The following is a 21,934-nucleotide window of genomic DNA, read 5'->3' as shown; positions in this document are numbered from 1 at the left end:
AGACAAACTTCCAAAAATAATACAGTCAGATCAAACACAGGAAGAATTTAGAAAATTAAAAAATATGGTTGGAGACCTAAAAGATTCAATCAAGCATTGTAATGTTCAGATACTAGGAGACCCTGAGGGTGTGGAAAGAGAGAATGGATTGGAAGGCATTTTCAATGAAATAATATCAGAAAACTTCCAACAGAGGCAGATTGATAATAACAACCAAATTCAACAAATAGGAGCCTCAAAAAGTTAGACCAGAAGAGAAATTCACTGCGACACATTGTGGCAACATTCAGTCAGTGAAACACAAAGAACAAATTCTAAAATATGCCAGAGAGAAAAGACAAGTCACATGCAGGGGTAATTTAATCAGACTCACCCCAGACTTCTCATCGCAAACACTACAGGCAAGGAGACAATGGCACGGTATATTCCAAGTTTTAAAAGACAAACAATTCCAACCTAGAATACAATATCCTGCAAAGCTATCATTTATGAATGAAGGGAAAATAAACATCTTCTGCAACAGAAACTGAAAGAATGTGTATCCTTGTGTCCAACCCTACAACAATGGCTCAAAGACGTGCTGCACACAGAAGTACAAAAACAAGTACTTCACTACAAAAAAAAAAAAAAAAAAAAAAAAAAAGCAAATGTAGAAAACGACCCAACTAAGCCACAAACAAATCTCAAAATACATAAACAGCTCGTTTTAGGAAACATGAATGGAAAAAGACAGTACTTAACAATAGTCACACTGAATGTGAATGGCCTTAACTCTACTACCAAGAGACACAGACTAGCTGATTGGATCAAAAAAGAGAATCCATCTATATGCTCCCTTCAGGAAACACACCTTATCAGCAAAGATGCACACAGACTGAAAGTGAAAGGATGGAAAAAGATATTCCAACCTAACAAAAATCAAAAAAGAGCTGGTGTGGCCATCCTAATAGCAGACAAAATAGACTTTAACACAAAAAATTATTAAAAGAGACAAAGAAGGGCATTATATAATGATTAAAGGATCAATCCAACATGAAGACACTACTATTATAAATGTATATGCACCTAATTACAGGGCACCTGGCTACTTGAAAGAATTACTAAAGGACTTAAAGTGAGATATAGATTCATATACAATAGTAACAGGGGACTTGCAACACCCAACTCTCACCAATGGACAGGTCAACCAGACAGAAAATAAAGGAGACAACAGAGCTAATTGACGCTATAGACCAAATAGACCTAGTAGATATCTTCAGAGCCTTCCACCCCACAGCCAGAGTTCACATATTTCTCCCCAGTACATGGAATGTACTCTAGGATTGACCATATCCTAGGCCCTGAAGGGAGCCTCAACAAATTAAAAAAAAATTGAAACTATACCATGCATCTTCTCAGACCATAGCACAGTGAAACTCGAAATCAACAACCCAAGAATCTCTACACCATATGCAAACACAAGGAGAATGGACAACATGATTTTGAATGAACAGTGAGTCATAGAAAAAATCAAAAGATTTCTAGAAACAAATGAAAATGACAACATAAGCTATCAAAACCTGTGAGATACAGCAAAAGCAGTGCTAAGAGGAAAGTTTATAGCAATTGGTGCCTATATCAAGAAACTGGAAAGGAATCAAACAAATGACCTTCCGTGCACCTCAAGGATTTAGAGAAACAGCAGCAAATCGAGCCCAAATCCAGCAAAAGGAAAGAAATACTAAAGATTAGAGAAGAAATAAACAGAATTGAAACAAACAAAAAACCACTAAAGAACAACAAAACCAAGAGCTGGTTCTTTGAAAAAATAAACAAAATAGACACAACATTGGCCCAACTAACCAAAAAAAGGAGAGAGAAGACCCAAATCTGTAAAATCAAAGATAGTAATGGAAATGTAACAACAGACACAACAGAAATAAAAAGAATCACCAGAAACCACTACAAAGAGATGTATGCTAACATGGAAGAAATGGATAGATTCCTGGATACATACAACCTTCCTAAACTGAGCCATGAAGATAAAGAAAATCTAAACAGACCCATAACCATGAAAGAAATTGAATCAGTAATAAACACACTACTGAAAAATAAGAGCCCAGGACCGGAAGGCTTCACTGCTGAATTCTACCAGACATTTAAAGAACAACTAACTCCAGTTCTTCTCAAATTATTCAAAGACAATTGAAAGGGAGAGAATCCTCCCAAATTCTTTCTATGAAGCCAATATCACCTTAATTCCTAAGCCTGGAAAAGACACAACAGAGAAAGAAAACTACATACCTATCTCCCTGATGAACATAGATGCAAAAATACTCAACAAAATTCTGGCAAACCGAATCCAACTGCACATCAGAAAGATCATTCACCCAGACCAAGTGGGATTTATCCCTGGTATGCAGGCATGGTTCAGTATTTGAAAATCAATCAATGTGATACATCACATTAACAAATTGAGAAACAAAAATCATATGATTATCTCAATAGATGCAGATAAAGCATTTGACAATACAACACCCTTTCATGATGAAAACTCTAAGCAAATTGGGGTTAGAAGGAACATTCCTCAACACAATTAAGGCAATTTATGATAAACCAATGGCCAGCATCATATTGAATGGGGAAAAGTTGGAGGCATTTCCATTGAAAACTGGCACCAGACAGGGATGCCCACTCTCACCATTGCTATTCAATATAGTCCTAGAAGTTTTAGCCAGAGCCATCAGGCAAGAAAAAGAAATTAAAGGGATACAAATGGGAAAGGAAGAAGTTAAACTATCCCTATTTGCAGATGACATGATCCTTTATATAGGGGATCTGATAAATTCCTATAAGAGACTATTGGAACTCATAGAAGAGTTTGGTAAAGTAGCAGGATACAAAGTCAACGCTCATAAATTAACAGCCTTTGTATACACAGACAATGCTGTAGCTGAGGAGAACTTCTAAGATCAATCCCATTCACAATAGCCACAAAAACAATCAAGTACCTTGGGATAAATTTAACCAAGGATGTCCAAGACCTCCACAATGAATATTACAGAACATTAAAGAAATAGAATTAGACACAAAAAATGGAAAAATCTGCCATGCTCATGGATTGGAAGAATCAATAGCATTAAAATGTTCATTCTCTCAAAAGCAATTTACAAGTTAATTGCAATACCAATGAAATACCAAAGTCATTCTTCACAGACCTAGAAAAAAATGATGCTGAAATTCATATGGAGAAACAGGAGACCGCAAATAGCTAAGGCAATCCTTTACAATAAAAACAAAGCCAGAGGCATCACAATTCCAAACTTCAAGACATACTACAGGGAAGTTATAATCAAAACAGCCTGGTACAGGTACAAAAACAGATGGATAGACCAATGGACAGAACAGAAACATTGGAAATCAATCCAAACATCTATAACCAACTCATATTTGACAAAGGGCCTAAAAATCAACCCCTGGAACAAGGACAGCCTCTTCAACAAATGGTGCTGGGAAAGCTGCATACATGTTGAAGTATGAAGCAAGACCCCTACCTTACACCATATACAAAAATCCACTCAACATAGATCAAAGAAATAGAGATACGCCAAAACACCATGAAATTAATTGAGAGCATAGGGGAAACCCTTTGAGACATTGGAACAGGCAAAGAATTCCTGGAGAATACCCCAGAGGCAAAGGTAATCAAAGATAAAATAAACAAATGGGATTACCTCAAATTGAAAAGTTTCTTTACAGCAAAAGAAACAGTCAGGAAAGTGAAGAGACAACCAACAGAATGGGAGACATTATTTGCAAACTACACAGCTGATAAAGGATTAACAATTAGAATCTATAAAATGATCAAGAAACTCCACAAAAACAAAATAAACAACCCAATAAAAAGAGGGGCCAAGGGCTTTAACAAACATTTTTCGAAAGAGGAAATCCAAATGGCCAACAGACACATGAAAAAATGCTCAGGATCTCTAGCCATCAGGGAAATGCAAATCAAAACCACAATGAGGTTTCACCTCACCCCAGTTAGAATGGCTTACATACAGAGATCAACTAACAACAGATGCTCGCGAGGATGTGGGGGAAAAGGGACATTAATCCACTGTTGGTGGGAATGCAAACTGGTAAAGCCACTATGGAAGACAGTTTGGAGAGTTCTCAGAAACCTGAATATAGCCCTACCATACAACCCAGCCATCCCACTCCTTGGAATTTACCCAAAGGAAATTAAACTGGAAAAAAAAAAAAAAAGAGCTGTTTGCACCTCAATGTTTATTGTAGCTCAATTCACAATAGCTAAGACATGGAATCAACCTAAATGCCCATCAACAGTAGACTGGATAAAGAAATTATGGGATATGTACTCTATAGAATACTATACAGAAGTAAAAAACAATGAAATCCGGTCATTTGCAACAAAATGGAGGAATCTGGAAAATATCATGCTGAGTGAAATAAGCCAGTCCAAAAGGGACAAATATCATGTGTTCTCCCTGACTGATGACAACTAACCGAGCACCTAAAAGGAAACCTGTTGAAGTGAAATGGACACTATGAGAAATAATGACTTGATGAGCCCTTGTCTTGACTGTTGAGGAACAACGCACTGTTTTTATTCCTTTTAATATGTTGTTGTTGTTTTGTTCTACTTAATATCATTGGTTGAACTCTGTAATTAATACACAATTATTCTTAGGTGTTTAAAAATAACAGAAAAGTGATCTTTGTTAAATATAACAGTGGGAATAAGAGAAGGAGGAGATATACAGGTCAGCACATGCTCACTGGGACTTACCTCCAATGGTAGAGCTAGAAATGTGCCAGGGGATTGCAATTCAATCTTATCAAGGAGGCATGTACTAATGCCATCTCACTTGTTAAAGTGATAAGTTTAAGTACATAATTGATCAAAAAGGGTAGGTGTCGAAGAGATTTCACAAATAAGACCGGTGTCTGCAGATAATGGATAGAATTAAAAGGAAGAGAATGATCCTGCAGGGGAAGCAGGATACACAGCAGACTCATAGAATCGCAAATGCCCTAAACAGCACTCCAGCCTCAGAATCAACCCTTGGGGCATTCAGATCTGGCTAAAAGGCCCATGAGAGTCTTGCAGGCATGGAAAGCCAAGACACTGTGGCAAAAATGACCTGAATGAAAGATCTCGGTGAACAAGATCCCAGCAGAAAGAACAGGCCATCAAAGAAGGAAGCACCTTTCTCTGAAGAGAGGAAGGAACCTCCACTGTGATATGGCCTAGACTAAGTTCAGAGTTGGTGAACTCGAGAGGCTTCCATAGCCTTGACAGCTCATGGCAAGAGCCTCGGGTGATTACTGACATCCATAAATAAGAGTGTCAATTGTTAAATCAACAACGGGAGTCACTGTGCACCTGCTCCCTACATAGGATCTCTGTCCTTAATGTGTTTTACTATGAGAATTAACGGTAAAACTACTTGTTGAACAGCACTCTATATCTTGTGCAGTTGTGTGGGTGCAGTCTGTTGAAATCTTTGCTTAGTATATACTGTTGATCTTCTGTATATAAAGATGACTGGAAATGAATCAATGAAGACTGGGATGGGAGAGGGAGTGGGAGATGGGATGGCTGTGGGTGGGAGGGAGGTTATGGGGGAAAAAGCCACAACAATGCAAAAGTTGCACTTTGTAAATTTACATTATTAAATAAAAAAGATTTATTTATGTGAAAGGCAGAGTTACAGAGAGGCAGGGGCGGGGGAGGGGGGGTCTTCCATCTGCTGGTTCACTCCTGAGATGGCCACAATGGCCAGAGCTGCACAGATCCGAAGCCAGGAGCCAGGAGCTTCTTCTGGGTGTCCCAAATGGGTGCAGGGGCCCAAGGGCTTGGGCCATCTTCCACTGCTTTCCCAGGCCATCAACCGAGAAGCTGGATTGGAAGTGGAGCAGCCAGGACTAGAACTGGCACCCATATGTGATGCCGGCACTGCAGGTGATTGCTTTACCCACTATGCCACAGTGTCAGCCCCAAGACAACTGTTTTCTTATCGATCATCTTTCATATATCTTTTAGCAGATAGGGTACAGAGTGTCATTTTATTATATGGCCCAGGTGATTGAGTCACTGAAATTAAGATGCTGGTTGTTGGAGGCAGAGCCATGCTAGGTAGCTCAGTGAAAGGAGCCTTCTCATCATTCGAGGTATTCAAGTTCAATCAGGGATGGTGTCCTAGTCTGTTTTATGTTGCTGCAACAGAATACCACACACTGGATATGTTACAAAGAAGACATTTATTTCCTACAGTTCTAGAAGCTGAGAAGTCCAGTATCAGTGCTCAGGCTTCAGGTGATGGCCTTCTTGCTATGTCATGCATGAGGGAAGGGCAGAGAGGAGTGAGAGAGGGATGCAATTTGTGACCTTCAGGCCTTTGTATCCACATGCACCCCTTCATGAGGGTGGAGCCCTTATGAACTGAACATCTCCCTTCAGGCCACACCTCCCAACACTGCCATACTGGGGCTGAGGTTTCCAACACATGCTGTTTTGGGGACCACATTCAAAGCATTATATAATTATACAGGGGATTTAAGCCACCTTATGGAGACTGGAAGAAATGCCTATTAAGGCCTCTTCTAATCCTCAGATTTTAAGATTCTAGGTTGCTTCTTAAATTATCTAAAAATAAGTCTTAGTGAATATTTCAATTACAGTGTTAACCATTTATATAAGATTTTTTAACCTTCCCCTCTAATATTTTTTAAGATTTATTAATTATTTGAGAGGCAGAGAGAGAGAGAGAGAGGTCTTCCATCGCTGGTCCACCCCCTAGATGGCTGCAATGGCTGGAGGCTGCACTGATCTGAAGCCAAAAGCCAGGAACCTCTTCCGGGTCTCCACAACAGTGCAGGAGCCCAAGGAATTGGGCCATCCTGCACTGCCCTCCCAGGCCACAGCAGAGAACTGGATCAGAAGTGGTGCAGCTGGGACTTGAACTGGCACCCACATGGGACACCAAGTGTCGCAGGCGGTGCCCTGACCCACCACACCACAGCGCCAGCCCCAACCTTCTTTAATATTAACACATGTAACAGTGACAGTGAAGTTTATTTTATAATTTTTACTTATTTTTTTCTCCTGTCCTTTTAACTTCTCTCTTCACTTCCTCTCCAGCATAAAAGTAAAATGGTCTCTGAAAAATACAGACAAAACCCATTCTGGCTTACAGCTTAGTCTGTCACCTCATTTTCTCTTTCCTTCTCCCTGAATGGCTAAGCTTCCATTTCTTCTGGAGTTGTCCGCTCTCTTTGAAACTTTCTTCTTCCAGAACATCTTGTTTCTTGGATCTAGAGCTACCTCCCCTCCTCAGGTCCTACTTGTCTCCAAATGTTGTTAATCTCCTGAAGTTCTTGCCATAACCACATTCCTTGTTCTCATCCACATCTGTGGTTTTATCTCATATATATGCCATGCTTCCAAAATATCTCTAGTTCATAACTTTTTTCATTCCCATATGCTTATGTTTACCTGCCTAAAAATTATTCCAGAGAAATTTAATTCAACCTGTCTGAAATCAAACATCATCTTTTGCCCATCCATCACTTTCTTTCTATTCCATGTGTATTTGTCACTAACCATCATCAATTCTTTTCTTTTTTTTTTTTTTTTCGACAGGCAGAGTGGACAGTGAGAGAGAGAGAGACAGAGAGAAAGGTCGTCCTTTTCTGTTGGTTCACCCCTCAGTGGCCACTGTGGCCGGCACGCTGCGGCCGACACACCGTGCTGATCTGAAGCCAGGAGCCAGGTGCTTCTGGTCTCCCATGCGGGTGCAGGGCCCAAGCACTTGGGCCATCCTCCACTGCACTCCCAGGCCACAGCAGCGAGCTGAACAGAAAGAGAAGCGACTGGGACAGAATCTGATGCCCCGACCAGGACTAGAACCCAGTGTGCCGGCACCACAGGCGGAGGATTAGCCTATTGAGCTGCGGCATTGGCCAGTAACCATCATCAATTCTGTATCTTCACTGTCTATCCTCTCATCTCCATTCCCATTAACAATTCTTTAGTTTAGTTCTTATATTAGCCAATTCAATAAACCACTAATTGATCTTGATGTCAGTCAAGTCCCCATCTCTTATGAACCAACTGCAATCATTATGGTGACTTCCTACATTTTAATCTAATCATGCTATTACCTGTTCAAAATTCTACAGGATCAAGATAAATGCTTTATGAAAACTTCCAGGCTCTTTATATCTCTGGAAAGAACAGAGTTTCAACCCTTCTAGTTGTGATTGTATGTGTTTGTGTGTGCTGGGGTGCTGAATGTTTAAGAAATGTAAAATTGAAAAACTGAAGTGTCTGATACAAAGCAGGTATTCAAGAAATGGCTACATAGAGTCCTACACATACTTTATGTGGGAATGAGTCCCCTGGACTCAACCAGCTTGCTCTCCTTTCCTCCCTTCTTCCTTACCTTCCTTTGAAAGGCAGAGAGCGGTCTTCCATCTGCTAGTTCATTTGCTGAATCCCTGCAGCAGCCAATGCAGGGCCAGACTGAAGCCAGAAGCCTGGAACTCCACCCAGGTCTCCCACATGGGTGACAAGGGACCAGGCACTTGAGTCATCATCTCCTGCCCCCAGGATGATTTAGTAGGAATGCTGGATTCCAAATGAAGAAGCTGGGACTGGAACTGGCACTCTAATATGAGATGTCGGCAACCTAACAGCCAGCTTAACCTGCTGCACTACAACGTGCATCCCTCTTTCTTGACTGTTTCAGCTTATGTCTGGAATACACCTGCCTTATAATTCGATATTATACTTGGATACTACTTCTAAGTCAGGTTGAACCTGCCTCTACTCTGAATTGAGCTGTTTACTTCCTCCTTCCTATTCCTGTTGCATTCCCCATAAATCTCTTTTGTTGATTTTCTGAAATTTCTTAAAAACTGTTTGGTTTTGGACTTTTGCAGCAAATGTTCCAGTTAGCTCCCTGAAGACAGAGCTTTTTCATCCTTCTGTGTCCACATCTGGCACCTGCACAGTCCTAATCAACCAATCCTTGTTAACAACTGACCACACTGTGAGGTATATAAACGAGGGGCAAGAATATGTCTATAACAAGACTTATTTTTCTGAAATAAGAATTATGTAACAATTTTCTCTTAGCAAATTCAATCTCATGATTGAAAGGAAAAGACTAAAAGCAAGTAATTTGTAGAAATCTTTTTTTCAGGATGATAGCTTAACAAATAACATGCCACCATCTGTGCATACTCATATGCATACTCATACTCATTTGCAGTCATTTATTCCTAGAGGATTTTGTGAAGATTAAATGAGGTAATTGTACATTCCCCTTAGCATAGTGCCTGGTAAATAGTAGCCATTTTAAAAGTTGGTCTTTTACACATTATAATAATCACTGATCTTGTATGAGTATGATATTTGCATTCAGCTAGTTCTTCTAAAATCTGCTTTACTGACTCAAACTAAATGCGGTACTCTTAGAAATGAATGCCTTCTTTTTTGTGGCCACAGAATCAATATAGTAGCCTGCCCAGGGAGACTAAAGTTTAGAGAAATAAAAGATACCATTGTCAATTCTAGACTGTTCCTATATCAATACTTAGTTGCCCACTAAGAAAATGAACAAATTTAAGATAAATTGACACAGAACTGACTCTCTGCACAGTAACTTTTGACAATGAAGGATGTTAATCAGAGGTACTAACTGTATTAGAAGTTCTAGATTTCAACTATCAAAATAAATGAACAAACCTATAAGCCAGCAATATTTTATATGCTTGAAAGTCTACAAGTACTTTCATTCTAACCTAGTAAACTTAAGAGAATCATATATGGTGATAGAACAAGTTAATAAATTATAACAGATTTCCCTTTTCTTATTTCATATGCTAATAAATCAATAATAAATTTGATATAAATTTGATATCAGATGGTTATTAGTGAAGTAAAACTTTTTTTTTCAGTAAGTCTTACCGGAGTTAAAACATATCTAAAAATTAAAGCAATTTTACTAGAAGAAAATGAAAAGCATTATCATTTGTTCTAACAAAATTTATTATGCAGTAATTACAAAGGTTAAAGACTCTTCCATCTCAAATAAAAATAACTGTTATAATTACACACATAATATAGTACCTTATGGAGTGATTCCAATAAATATCAGAGGAAATACAGTGAGTGCATTGTGAAATTGGATAGACAGGTACTTTCTCATTCACAGTGTTTGACTTGGGGAAGCCTGTTCACATAATGGTTTGTATAAAGTCATGCTCTCAGTCACAGTCCACACGGAGCTGTGCCAACATAGTTCTTTCAGAATGTGAAGTACCGGGCAAACCACTCCTGGCGCTGGGGATCTGGAGAAGCCACCGGGGAAGCGTCACTCTGAGGAGGACTAAATTCATAAAAAGAGAGACATGTAATCCAGCATTAAGCCGTTTTGCAAAATGAAGGGAAAAAGCACATAACACATCAGTGTAGACCATCAAAAACTGGGTGCCCATGTTAGAAGCTGTGTTTCAGACATCTGGCACTCCATCTACACCTATACTAGCTCCAGTTCTCTATCCCATGAGAGCATGAGAGTGCATCAGCAGCTCAGATGAATTCAGTTAAACAGGAGCCACATCACAATAATTACAAGAAAACCAAAGACAAACTATTGAGGAAAATAATGTCACCTTCTTTGAATAAAAATAATCTGGAGGGATTGTGGGAAATAAGAGAGAGTAAGATTATGTTCCTCTCTTTCAGCACCATTTCCCGTTAATTAAAAGTTCAGAATCTGACACAAGCATTTGATTATGACAGAAGTCTCCTTACATATAACTAAATTAACTAAATAGAGGTATAGCATTTTTTACTACATACATATTTATATAGGACTTTCATTTCATAATTCCATAAGCAAATCCTCCAGGAAAAGGAGTGTATTGAAAAATCCAATTTCCCCTCCATCATCAAAGTCACATAATCTATACTTATCTTAACTCTAACTAAAAATTCTTTGGACTACTTGAGAAAACAAAAGAATCCCTACCGTCTTTGGGGGAAATTACAAGGCACGCAACAATGTGTAATGGAAACTCCAGTAGTCATGTTCCTTGAGCTCATGCACATGCATCTTACTGATACCTGAACATACCCATGCATGGGGAAAATAAGCAACACAAAAGATTTAGCAGGAGACACATTCAAATATGTATTTCACTATTTTTCACTTACTATTTATTTTTACTATTTCAAATAATTAGTCATTAACTATATAATTGATCACTTAGTGTAAAAAAAAGACTTGTCTACTCATAAGGCTATTAGTGCTACTGCTGAGATTAAGTAAGAATAAAAAAGTTAAAGCAGTAAAATATAAATATTAGTATGGTGAGCATAAAATAACAGTGCCCCCTTACTATCTGATAGCTAAACAACTGCATTTCACTCAAAACTTACTTGTTAATACATTTAGTCAACAAATCTGAGGTAACAAAATTGGAATGCCAATTTTAAAACTTATTTTTTTGCCTAAATTAATTTTTTTGCTTAAGTAAAATCATTAAGTTCCCAGAACTTATATATCTTTTATTTTGGTAGTACACACACATATGTATATGTATGTGTGTGTGTGCACATATATATTTATTTATTTATAAATAAGCCTCATAAACAAAAAGAGGAAAAGCTAAATAATTTAAGAAACAGAAAAACCATTTAATAAATAGTTATTTTATAGTTCTTCCATAAGGATGGATTATTAATGAAAAATTGTGATAATGCTAAAAATGAAGCAATTGTGCATATATTTGAAAATTCTACACATATGGATTACATTGGAATCTCTTCAAGTATTTGGAAAATTGATTGATGACAAGAAATTAGAAAAAATCTTTTTAACAGAGACAAAGGGAATTGTCTAAAGAGGTGATAAAAATATTTTGAAAATATTTCATTGTACTATTTTTCTCGGTTGTTCTCTGAACAGATTTATGCAATGAAAGAAGATATATTTCTCAAGATAAAAAAGAAAAGAAAAAACTCATTGGTGAGACGGGGCTCACCTCAAAAATGTCTTGGGCTCTTTGGGTGGCACTGGCTGTGGAAGTGGTTTGCTGTTGTTGAACTCAATGTCGTGGACTGGAGAATTAGGAATGGGATCCAGGCGGTTAGGATGTCCATTGCCCACTCCACTGGATTCCAGAGCACTTAGATTGGGAACACTCACAAACCTGTTTGTTGATGATTTATCATTCTTCTTCTTTTGCTGCATTAAAAATAATACATGTGAGGATAGTCCCTGCATGAGGACAATTGCAACAAAAGGAATAGCACAAGATACAAATTTGGCATGGGAAAATTTGGGGAGTTTTATGTTAAGTTAGGCTGTTAAAATTAACTAGTGGCAAGGCCAGCACTGTAGTCCAGTGGCTAAAGTCGCTGCCTGTAGTGCTGGCATCCCATATGGGTGCTGGTTCAAGTACTGGCTGCTCTATTTCTGATCTAGCTCTCTGCTATGGCGTGAGAAAGCAGCAGAAGATGGCTTAAGTCCTTGGGCCCCTGCACATGTGTGGGGGGCCTGGAAGAAATTTGTGGCTCCTGGTTTTGGATGGGCCCAGCTCCGGCCATTGTGGCCATTTTGGGAGTGAACCAGCAGATGAAAGACCTTTTTCTCTTTCTCTCTGACTCTGTCTCCCTGTAACTCTGCCTTTTAAATCAATCAATATTGAAAAAAAAAAAAAAATTAACTAGTGTTACCCAAAGTGTATTCTGGGGATCCTTGGAGGTGTTCTGTATCTACATGGAATCCTCAGAGACAGTCATGCTACCAACACAGAAGGAATGAGGAGCAACGTTAGGGGTGGGTCATTTGTAACTGTGAATCAGTAACTGTGAAATCACAGGTTGGGAGAGGGGAGGTGGAGTGCCAGAGAGTAAAGAGAATACTGGAAGGAGAAGGGAAAACTGAGGGGGAGAGAGGAGTTCTTGCAAATACCATGAGGTTAAATGGATTTAGGCTAAATTAGGAGAAGGGATAAAGTTAAATATAATTTTAAGAGAAGTCCATGAACTTTAGCCATCTGTCAAAGGGAGGCAGTTCTTGCCTGGAAAAAAAAGGAATGAGAAAATGCTTGGCAATATAGTTTGAAACAAATTTTGCATTTCTACTTAAGATTTAAGATTTAAAATTAGAGAAAATAATTTGATATTAAGTACACTGTGACATCTACCTGAAGGGAGGAAATTAAATGTGTACAATTAAATCTAATTTTCCAATTAACTGGCAGTATCATTAATTGGCTTATATTTTTTTTAAAAAAGTAAAGGTTATAAAACATAAGTAATCAGTATTTATTTTTAATCAGTCTTTAAAATAAAGAGATTACAAATTGCAATACAATTATAGATTGTTGAAATTTATCACCTTGCAAATCATTAACTTTAGTCTCAAAAGTACTTTAGTCATACCTCTAGAATCAATTAGCAACATCTTGTGTGGAATAAAAACTAACATGATGTAAAATATTTATAAATTCCTCATCTTTTTCTCATTAGACATACATTAATTACATTTATTAAATTTTTCTTTGTAAATTCCAGGGTTTGACAAAAAGTAATACACAAAATAGAACTTTTCCTTTACTTATGAAGTAACTTTCTCACTATCTAGACATTTCCCTCCAATATGGAGGACCCCATATTCTGTGACTCACAGCATACTCAGGAAAAGAAAAGTAGGATAAGATCTTCAGAATTATTTGTGAAAACTTAAGTTCCTATCAAGGTCTACAGTAGCCTATAAGTTCTTACAAAGATGTGCCTTTTGCTTTTTCTTGTTCTAGTCACCAGAGGGCATAATTAAACCTAGTTAATGTTTTTATTTTAAGAAATCACAAGCATCACTGATGCAGTTCTATAGTAATGGTTTTGTAACTAAAAAGTCTAATGCTAATTGAATAATAAGTGAAAATAAAACATTTATAGAGCATATTGTTTCTACTGTTTTTTCCTTCTACTTCACAGAATATTCAAGTTTAAAATTTGGAGCATTTTAGCCTGAAAAGGAAGGCTAGATTAAGGGTTCCCAGTAGAGAAGTTTTATAAGCTTTGAAAGCAAAATTTCTGGGTAAAAGTAAGAACAGAAATTAGGCTTGATGTGAAAATAAAATATAAACCAACAGAACAGCTTTAGCACTAGCACTTTAATGTGTGCTACTACTGATTTCTGTCAAAAGATTCATAATCCCTATGAAGCCAATGTATATGTAATTATTTATTCTATATTACTTGCTTTATTCACAGAAAAATTTGTGATAACTTATATAAAATGTGATGAAATTCTGCAATTGAACAAATATTAACTGAATACCCACTATACCCAAAGCACTATACTGGAGCCATGGAAACTGGGATACAAAGATGTGTGACTTAGCCATTCCATGTCAAGGCTCTTCTATTTGTCCTAAGAGAGTAACAAAGTATCAGAATATGTCATATTCAATTTTGATTGTCAAGAACAGTCATAAGACTGTGAGAAGTAAAACCCTTCTCTATTGGCAAGCAACAAATATCTGCACATGTCCACCCCTAAGTCCATTAGGATGGCAGGCCCTAAGCTAGGGATAGATATTGGGTATCCAGGGTTGGAGTATCTTTCTGTACCCCATAAAGAATTATGAACAGTAAGGAAATAACAAGAAATTAACTGAAGGAGAGTTACAGGTTTAGTTTTCTTTAGAAATGCAGTAAAAACATAAAAAGATAAAACCAAGGTTTGATGTTAACAAAATATTATTTAAGGAGTATGAATTTGATAAATGAATATTATTAACAGTTTTCATTATGAAGACAGAATTCATAAATCTTAGTGCTAAATTATTTATTTAAAACATTTTGGGGGAGCTTTATCCTATGCTGCTCCAAATATTTTACAAATTTTTAATCAAGTTTTAAACCACATTCCTATTATATGTCTACAGCACATACCTTAGTCAAAGGATTAATAACACCAACAGTAGGGCTTGAGTTAAACACTTTGTTGAAGTTAGTTTCTCGATTGACTAATTCCAGCTGATAAAATTTATTATCCTCCTATGCAAAAGAATTATAAACATCTTTTCAACATTTTCTCCTGAATATTTAAAACCTTAATTGTGTGCCATTTCATACAAAATTTAATGTAAAACCTCAATGAAGGCTTATATACATTCTTCAAAGATTTCTCAACCTCAACTGATTGTCAGCGTCTTAAAGGTTGCTGGTGGGTGAGTTTTCAACATCTTTGAGGCCCTAGGCTGCGAGGACTCTACCCTCTTGTACGTTTTCCTCTAGGACTGGATCTAAATGTCTTTTTGGTCCCATCTGTTTCCCAAGGCCAACGGTGTACTCTGAGCAGGTCTAAACGGCATGGTTGCAATGTTTCCACACAGGAAGTCACCACTATGGAATCTTATTATTCCTTAGTACTGGAAATAGGCTTGATCTTGCCTAATCTCTCTGAGACATTGATGCAACAAAGCAACATTAATCATAGAACAGGGAAAGGCAAATGTCCATCTAGAGATAAAACCTCTGTGCTTGGCTTCATCACCCAGTTTGTGCTAACTGAACAACCAGAAAGTGGGAAGGCCTTAAGTGGATAGAACAGTGCGTGTGAGGATGCAGGGCTATGCACAAGTCGAGTCCTCACCACGCTTTTAGTCATCGGTGACTGTTATTTAAGTCGTTAATCTCATCCCATGTGCCTCAGGGTCCACAGAATCAGGTTGTTATGGAAAGAGTATGGACTGCCTGTGGCTATATCCTAGTCCTGTCATCAACTAGCTGTATTGCTTTGGAAAGTGACTTTGCTCTTTGAAGTGTAATACCTATCCTGTTATGAAGATAAACTACAATTACATCTATAATACTTCATCTGGAAAAACTGGAAAATCAATAGCTATTTCTATGAACCACAAAAGAAATACACTTACTAGACTTGTTAATTTCATGTGTGACATAAGAGAGTAATTTTCCATGTGTTTACTGCTATCAGACAGAACGACCTGAGGCCTGTGTGCATGTTCACAATGCTTGGAAAACTGGGTGGCTGGTGGTAGAACAACATATTCTCTTTGTCTCCAAAGTCTGCTCCTGGGCTTTATCCATGAACCACAACCTACTCTGTTGTTTTCTGCAAGAACTTCCAGTCCCAGAATACAGGTCAACTTTCCTACATGCAAAGAGATACACTAAGGAGAAAGGACTTCAGAAATGAATGTTATTCTTGTGCTGTCTCTGCATGCTAATACTGAAGTTCTAGTTGCAGAGATCAGTGAGTATGCAGAGTGATTAGTGTTCTATTTCTAGTTTTACTGTGAAAGATTTTCATCTGACAGTGGCAGTAAAAGGCAGTATTTTAATGATTGACCAGGGCCTATCATTTTGGAAAAAGTGGAATGGTTCATGAAATTTTAAACAGTTGCATTTTTTTTTTATTTTTGAGGAATAATGGCTTTAATGAAGGCTGTGTATTTTTTGTTAAATGTGTATTTTCTTCACTGATGGATTTCTCTGAGCCCTTAACACCTTAGTGTTACCCTTTTTCTGTAGTGTATCTCTTTCGATCAGTGTCTTGTGGAACACATTTTAAGAATTTAACATGGTTAACCTAGAAGTGTACAATGTAGGCTAATGTTCTTTCCTAGACAATTCTGATTCTACATATACAACACACACAAGTACACACACACATTCAATAGTATGTTAATTGTGTCTCAGCAATGACTTATATGTTATTAAACATAGGATATGTATAAAAAGGACTTTTTAAAAAAATACTGAAGAAAATAGCAAAAATTCCCTACCCTCATGCCAAATTTAAATTTTAAAATTACTTTATATGTCTTACATTCATAAGCATTTTAATAAACTTTTAATTATAATGCCCATATTTTTACTTTCTATTTTCCTTTAGCATAACTCCAAAATATTTTTCCATGTTTTCCTCATTAATTTTTGTCTATTGATTAATAACATAGTTGCAGCAGAAACAAAATATCTTACAATTAGTTTCTTTATGACATGGTCTCTTTCTGTAAGCATGGCTTTTAATTCTGTAATCATCTGTATATCTTCTGGTTTTGATTCTCTCATTAGATATTTTTCTTCCATTTCTTCTAGTCTAAAAACAACAAAAAAATTCCTTTAGCTCGTTGATATCCTTAGACACATTCTTTTGTAATTCCTGTATTTTCCAAATTAGTCCAATTAACACACAAAAAATTTTAAAAGAGTTTTTTTCAAACTTTCAAGCATGATGACAGATTACTCCAAGAGCTATAGTGTTACAATAAAGGCTTTACAGGAGTAGCATATATTCTTAAGGGCTTTGCATGTTACTTTTTTTAACAATTCACTCATTTTAAGGTATTCAAGGTATTAGAGATGAGGTGAGGCAAACTCTGCAGAAGAACTGATGTGTTGAATGATACTAATAAAGATTTAATGCTAGAAATGTTGACTTACTGTTAGTAAGTAGCCCTCGCCACAAATATGCTACTGTGTAACACAAGGCTTGGTAACATATATGAAAGGAATGAGAAGACATGCAGAGGAAAAGGGGACAGAGGACACACATGGATGACACCATTCTTTCCTGGATCATGAGAAATGCCATTTAACAACCCATTATTTCCATGCAATTCATATAAACTGTAGGAAAGGCTCATCAGGTAAAGCATGAAATTTGCTTCTAGGCCTGTTCTGACCCAAATGAGATGCGGTGGTATTAAGATGGAATGCCCCTGAGGACTGAAACAGAGGCCTCTTCTGATGAACAGATGCGACACAGCCATGAAGTCCAAGAACTAGGGCAGGGCAAACTGAAGACAATGAGAAAATGCAAATAGAAACTGTGGCTTCATTTGAAAAAAAAAAAAATGCACCTTCAGTTTTATTTTATTTTTTTATTTTATTTTTTTGACAGGCAGAGTTAGTAAGGGCTAGAGACAGAGAGAAAGGTCTTCCTTCTGTTAGTTCTCCCCCCAGATGGCCGCTATGGCTGGCGCGCTGTGCCGATCCGAAGCCAGGAGCCAGGCGCTTCCTCCTGGTCTCCCATGCGGGTGCAGGGCCCAAGCACTTGGGCCATCCTCCACTGCCTTCCAGGGCCACTGCAGAGAGCTGGAATGGAAGAGAAGCAACCAGGACAGAATCCGGCACCCCAACTGGGACTAGAATCTGGGGTGCCAGCGCCGCAGGTGGAGGATTAGCCAAGTGAGCCGCAGCACCGGCCAGCACCTTCAGTTTTAGAAAATATAAAAAATTAAAATAGTTTTAAAAACTTAATGTCTTTAGAATAAAAAAACTAGAATTTAAATTTAATAAAACTACAGTTAATGAAGACTGACAGAAAATTTAATTCACTCAAAAAATACTAACTTCTAGAAGATCTGTCTTCCAGGAATCAATGATCTGTCCCTGGCCTCTTATTGCCAGTACCAAAAGGACCATAGAAATCTTCACATATAATTTTAGCAACATGAAAATCCTCCAGTAACCCAGCCTAGTCTAGAGATTTGGAGATGACAATATTTGGCTCCCTACTCAGCAGCCCTGAGCTACCATTCTAATCAAGGGCATAGGTAGGCAGTAGGGTCATGAGGAAGTATGGGGTAAGAAGTGGCTGACTGTTTTATAGCCCTTGTCTCTTCCTTTGAGGAACAGTGTTTTCTTCTTCATACTATTTGTTGAACTCTTTTGCTTAGTGTAGGGTTAACTTTACGATAATTAAGTAAACTGAAAGTAGATCTTTATAAAAATTAAGAGTGGGAATGGGAGAGGGAGGAGGAAGAAGGGTTGGAGCATGGGCAGGCAGGAGAGTAGGGTGGGAAGTATCACATGTTCCTAAATCAATATATATGAAATACATGAAACTTGCATAACTTACATAAAAGTTTAAAAAAGAAAAAAAAGTGGCTGTTTCTCTGAAGATGACCCAGGTAGTTGTGCCCCTGCCACTCACATGGGAGACAAGAAAGAAGCTCCTGGCTTCTGGCTTCAGCCTCGCTCAGCCCTGGCTGTTGCTATCTGGGGAGGGAGCCACTGGATGTACTCTTTCTGTGTCTCTCATTCTCTGTAACTATTTCAAATAAATAAATAAAAGTAAACCTTTTTTAAAAAGTTTTTAAAAAGTGACTGTCTCAGGAGCAACAGACACTTAGGTCAGGGTAAAGGTAGGTGTACAATGTGTTAAGTTTCACTGTCTTTACTTATGCTCTTTTGTAGCAATGCAGGCTAAATGAAAAATGATTTGACTCACTAGGCTCAGATACACTGACCTTGCATTTTATCATGATATGGTGGGGTTTACTCATCGATTTTGTGGGAAAAGATTTTAAGATACTGTAAAATACTGATCTAGTCAAAGGAAAAAAGAATTTGGGTTTTACACCAGAGTAGCCACATGAGGTCACTAGAGCTCTTCCTTTTACCATTAAAAGCACAGTTCAAGATTTTTGAACTGTTTCCTACAGCTGAATTTTTTTTATAAATGATAGCTACAAAACTAAATTTAAAGCCTTATTTAAAACTATTATTTCTATCATTTTGTTCTAGCCCAATGAAAAATTAAAGGGAGTCAAACAATCAGTTATATCTGAACCCTATGTTTTGCATTGAGGTCAGCCCTGAATCCAAGTTTTTTTTTTTTTTTTGGACAGGCAGAGCGGACAGTGAGAGAGAGAGACAGAGAGAAAGGTCTTCCTTTTGCCGTTGGTTCACCCTCTAATGGCCGCCACGGCTGGCGCGCTGCGGTCGGCGCACCGCGCTGATCCAAAGGCAGGAGCCAGGTGCTTCTCCTGGTCTCCCATGGGGTGCAGGGCCCAAGCACTTGGGCCATCCTCCACTGCCTTCCCGGGCCACAGCAGAGAGCTGGCCTGGAACAGGGGCAACCAGGACAGGGACTAGAACCAGGTGTGCCAGCGCCGCTAGGTGGAGGATTAGCCTATTGAGCCGCGGCGCTGGCCTGAATCCAAGTTTTAATATGTGTTTTCACTTAGCTTACACATTCTTTACCCACAGAATCATTATCAAATAATCTTCTCTAAAAATATCTTTACATCACTAAAAAAAATTTAATAAAAAAGATACCTGGATATTAAAGAAGAAAAATAGTTGATTAAATTGAAGAAGCATAATTCAAATAAATACAAATGGGGAAGCATTAAAGGAGAAAACAATTAAGAGTAATATGTTATCATTGAATTTCCAAATATATTTCTATAATTATTAATTTTTTAAAATTCTAATTGGAAGTAAATCTGATCCTATTCCAGTATCCGCAGAAAGCCAGCACTAGTCAGTGGGCTCCCCTTTCTTCAGCTGCCCCGGGCGGCTGCTGCCATCCACTCTGCTTCTCATAGGCCAGTGTGTCAATAACTTGTTGACACGGGGAATGATCTTAAGTTTCTTCTTCTTTACTCTGTCTGAAACAGCCTTCATAACAAATGCTTATAAACCTATTTCATGTAGATCTTGAGCACAGGTAGAATCCAGCAATGTTTTATTTTTACACAGCTGACATAATTACAGCCTAGCTTCTATTTCAAGAGGGATGACATTTAACAGTAGTGATAATCGTTTTACTATAGCAATATCAAGTTTTCCTGTTAAATTTTATGTTAAAATTAGTCAATTAAAAATATTAAGATAAAAGTGTTACAAGTAACCAGACTTGACCAAGTTCCTAAAGATGGTGTAAGAATGACTGAAGCCTGGGAAGCCCTGCCGTTAGGGGCCCTCACAAGTACATGTGGCCTTTTATTCAAGACACAGATTCTTACTCAGAGTAATACAAAGGGAGAACAGAAGTAGGACACATAAAATTACTAATTAGGGTCACTGGTGGATTCTCACCAGGTGTGCATGCAATACCCTGATTTTTTTTTTTTTGGCCCTGAAAATATACAGGTCAATGTCTACGGTTCATGAACAACACAGGCCTAAATATGAATGCCTATAAAATTGTATGCAAAAGTTTCTAAGTTACAAATACCAACCCTCATTCTGTTCTTTAAAAAAAATTTGACAAAAAAATCAATGAATTGAGACTGTAGACCCAAAAAAGGGTATTATTAGGCACATATATACTTCAAATCTTTATAAAGGTGAAAGAATTTTGTTATACCACCCTTCTATACAGTCTTATATAAAGGAAATGTAGTAATTGAAGCATTTTAATGTGGAAATTTTCTTTTCCTATAAATTTTGAGCACAACTCTAATTTGTGACAACAAGACTATGTATTTTCAACACAAAGCTTATGAATTTAAAAATCAAGTATCAACAAATGATTGTATAAAAAAATGCTTGGGGCATTATGGATAAAAGGTCACAAAAATTTCAAAGAACAAATCATTCTGGTGTGGTAGAGTGCTTCTTTTTAGAGATTACGGAGCTGGCGCCGCAGCTCACTAGGCTAATCCTCCGCCTTGCGGCACCGGCACACTGGTCTCTAGTCCTGGTTGGGGCGCCGGATTCTGTCCGGGTTGCCCCTCTTCCAGGCCAGCTCTCTGCTATGGCCCGGGAATGCAGTGGAGGATGGCCCAGGTCCTTGGGCCCTGCACCCGCATGGGAGACCAGGAGAAGCACCTGGCTCCTGGCTTCGGATCAGCACGATGTGTGGCCACGGCAGCCATTGGAGGTTGAACCAATGGCAAAGGAAGTCCTTTCTCTCTCTCTCTCTCTCTTACTGTCCACTCTGCCTGTCAAAAAAAAAAAAAAAAAAAAAAAAGAGAGAGAGAGAGAGAGAGATTACGGAGATATTTAAAGTCCAAATACAGAAACTCAATCTTCTCCAATTCTCCAATGACCTTTTTGCTTGAGTACATTCAGCAGTTAACGTAAAGTAAATGTGAACAATAATAATCTCTTAACTATCTTTTTCACATAATAAAGATC

General features: G+C 37.8%; 1 protein-coding gene across 12 annotated transcripts in view; it reads right to left on the bottom strand.

The window, feature by feature from the left end:
• Positions 1 to 10,042: 10,042 nt before the first annotated feature.
• Positions 10,043 to 21,934, bottom strand: part of FAM184A (family with sequence similarity 184 member A) — a 119,717-nt gene continuing 107,825 nt past the window's right edge. For 6 of the 12 annotated variants that reach the window (XM_070073662.1, XM_070073660.1, XM_008263437.4 and 3 more), the window contains 4 exons: positions 17,042 to 17,159; positions 14,984 to 15,088; positions 12,061 to 12,263; positions 10,043 to 10,400 (listed from right to left, as the gene is read on the bottom strand). In XM_070073662.1, the coding sequence (XP_069929763.1) occupies positions 10,319 to 10,400; positions 12,061 to 12,263; positions 14,984 to 15,088; positions 17,042 to 17,159 (508 nt within the window). In that variant the 3' untranslated portion in view covers positions 10,043 to 10,318. The other 6 variants (XM_070073663.1, XM_070073659.1, XM_070073665.1 and 3 more) reach the window with 3 other exon arrangements.

This window comes from Oryctolagus cuniculus, chromosome 5 (assembly GCF_964237555.1).
Source record: "Oryctolagus cuniculus chromosome 5, mOryCun1.1, whole genome shotgun sequence".
Lineage (NCBI taxonomy): Eukaryota > Metazoa > Chordata > Mammalia > Lagomorpha > Leporidae > Oryctolagus > Oryctolagus cuniculus.
Note: the sequence above shows the minus strand (reverse complement) of the source record. Positions and strands in the feature narration are given on the sequence as shown.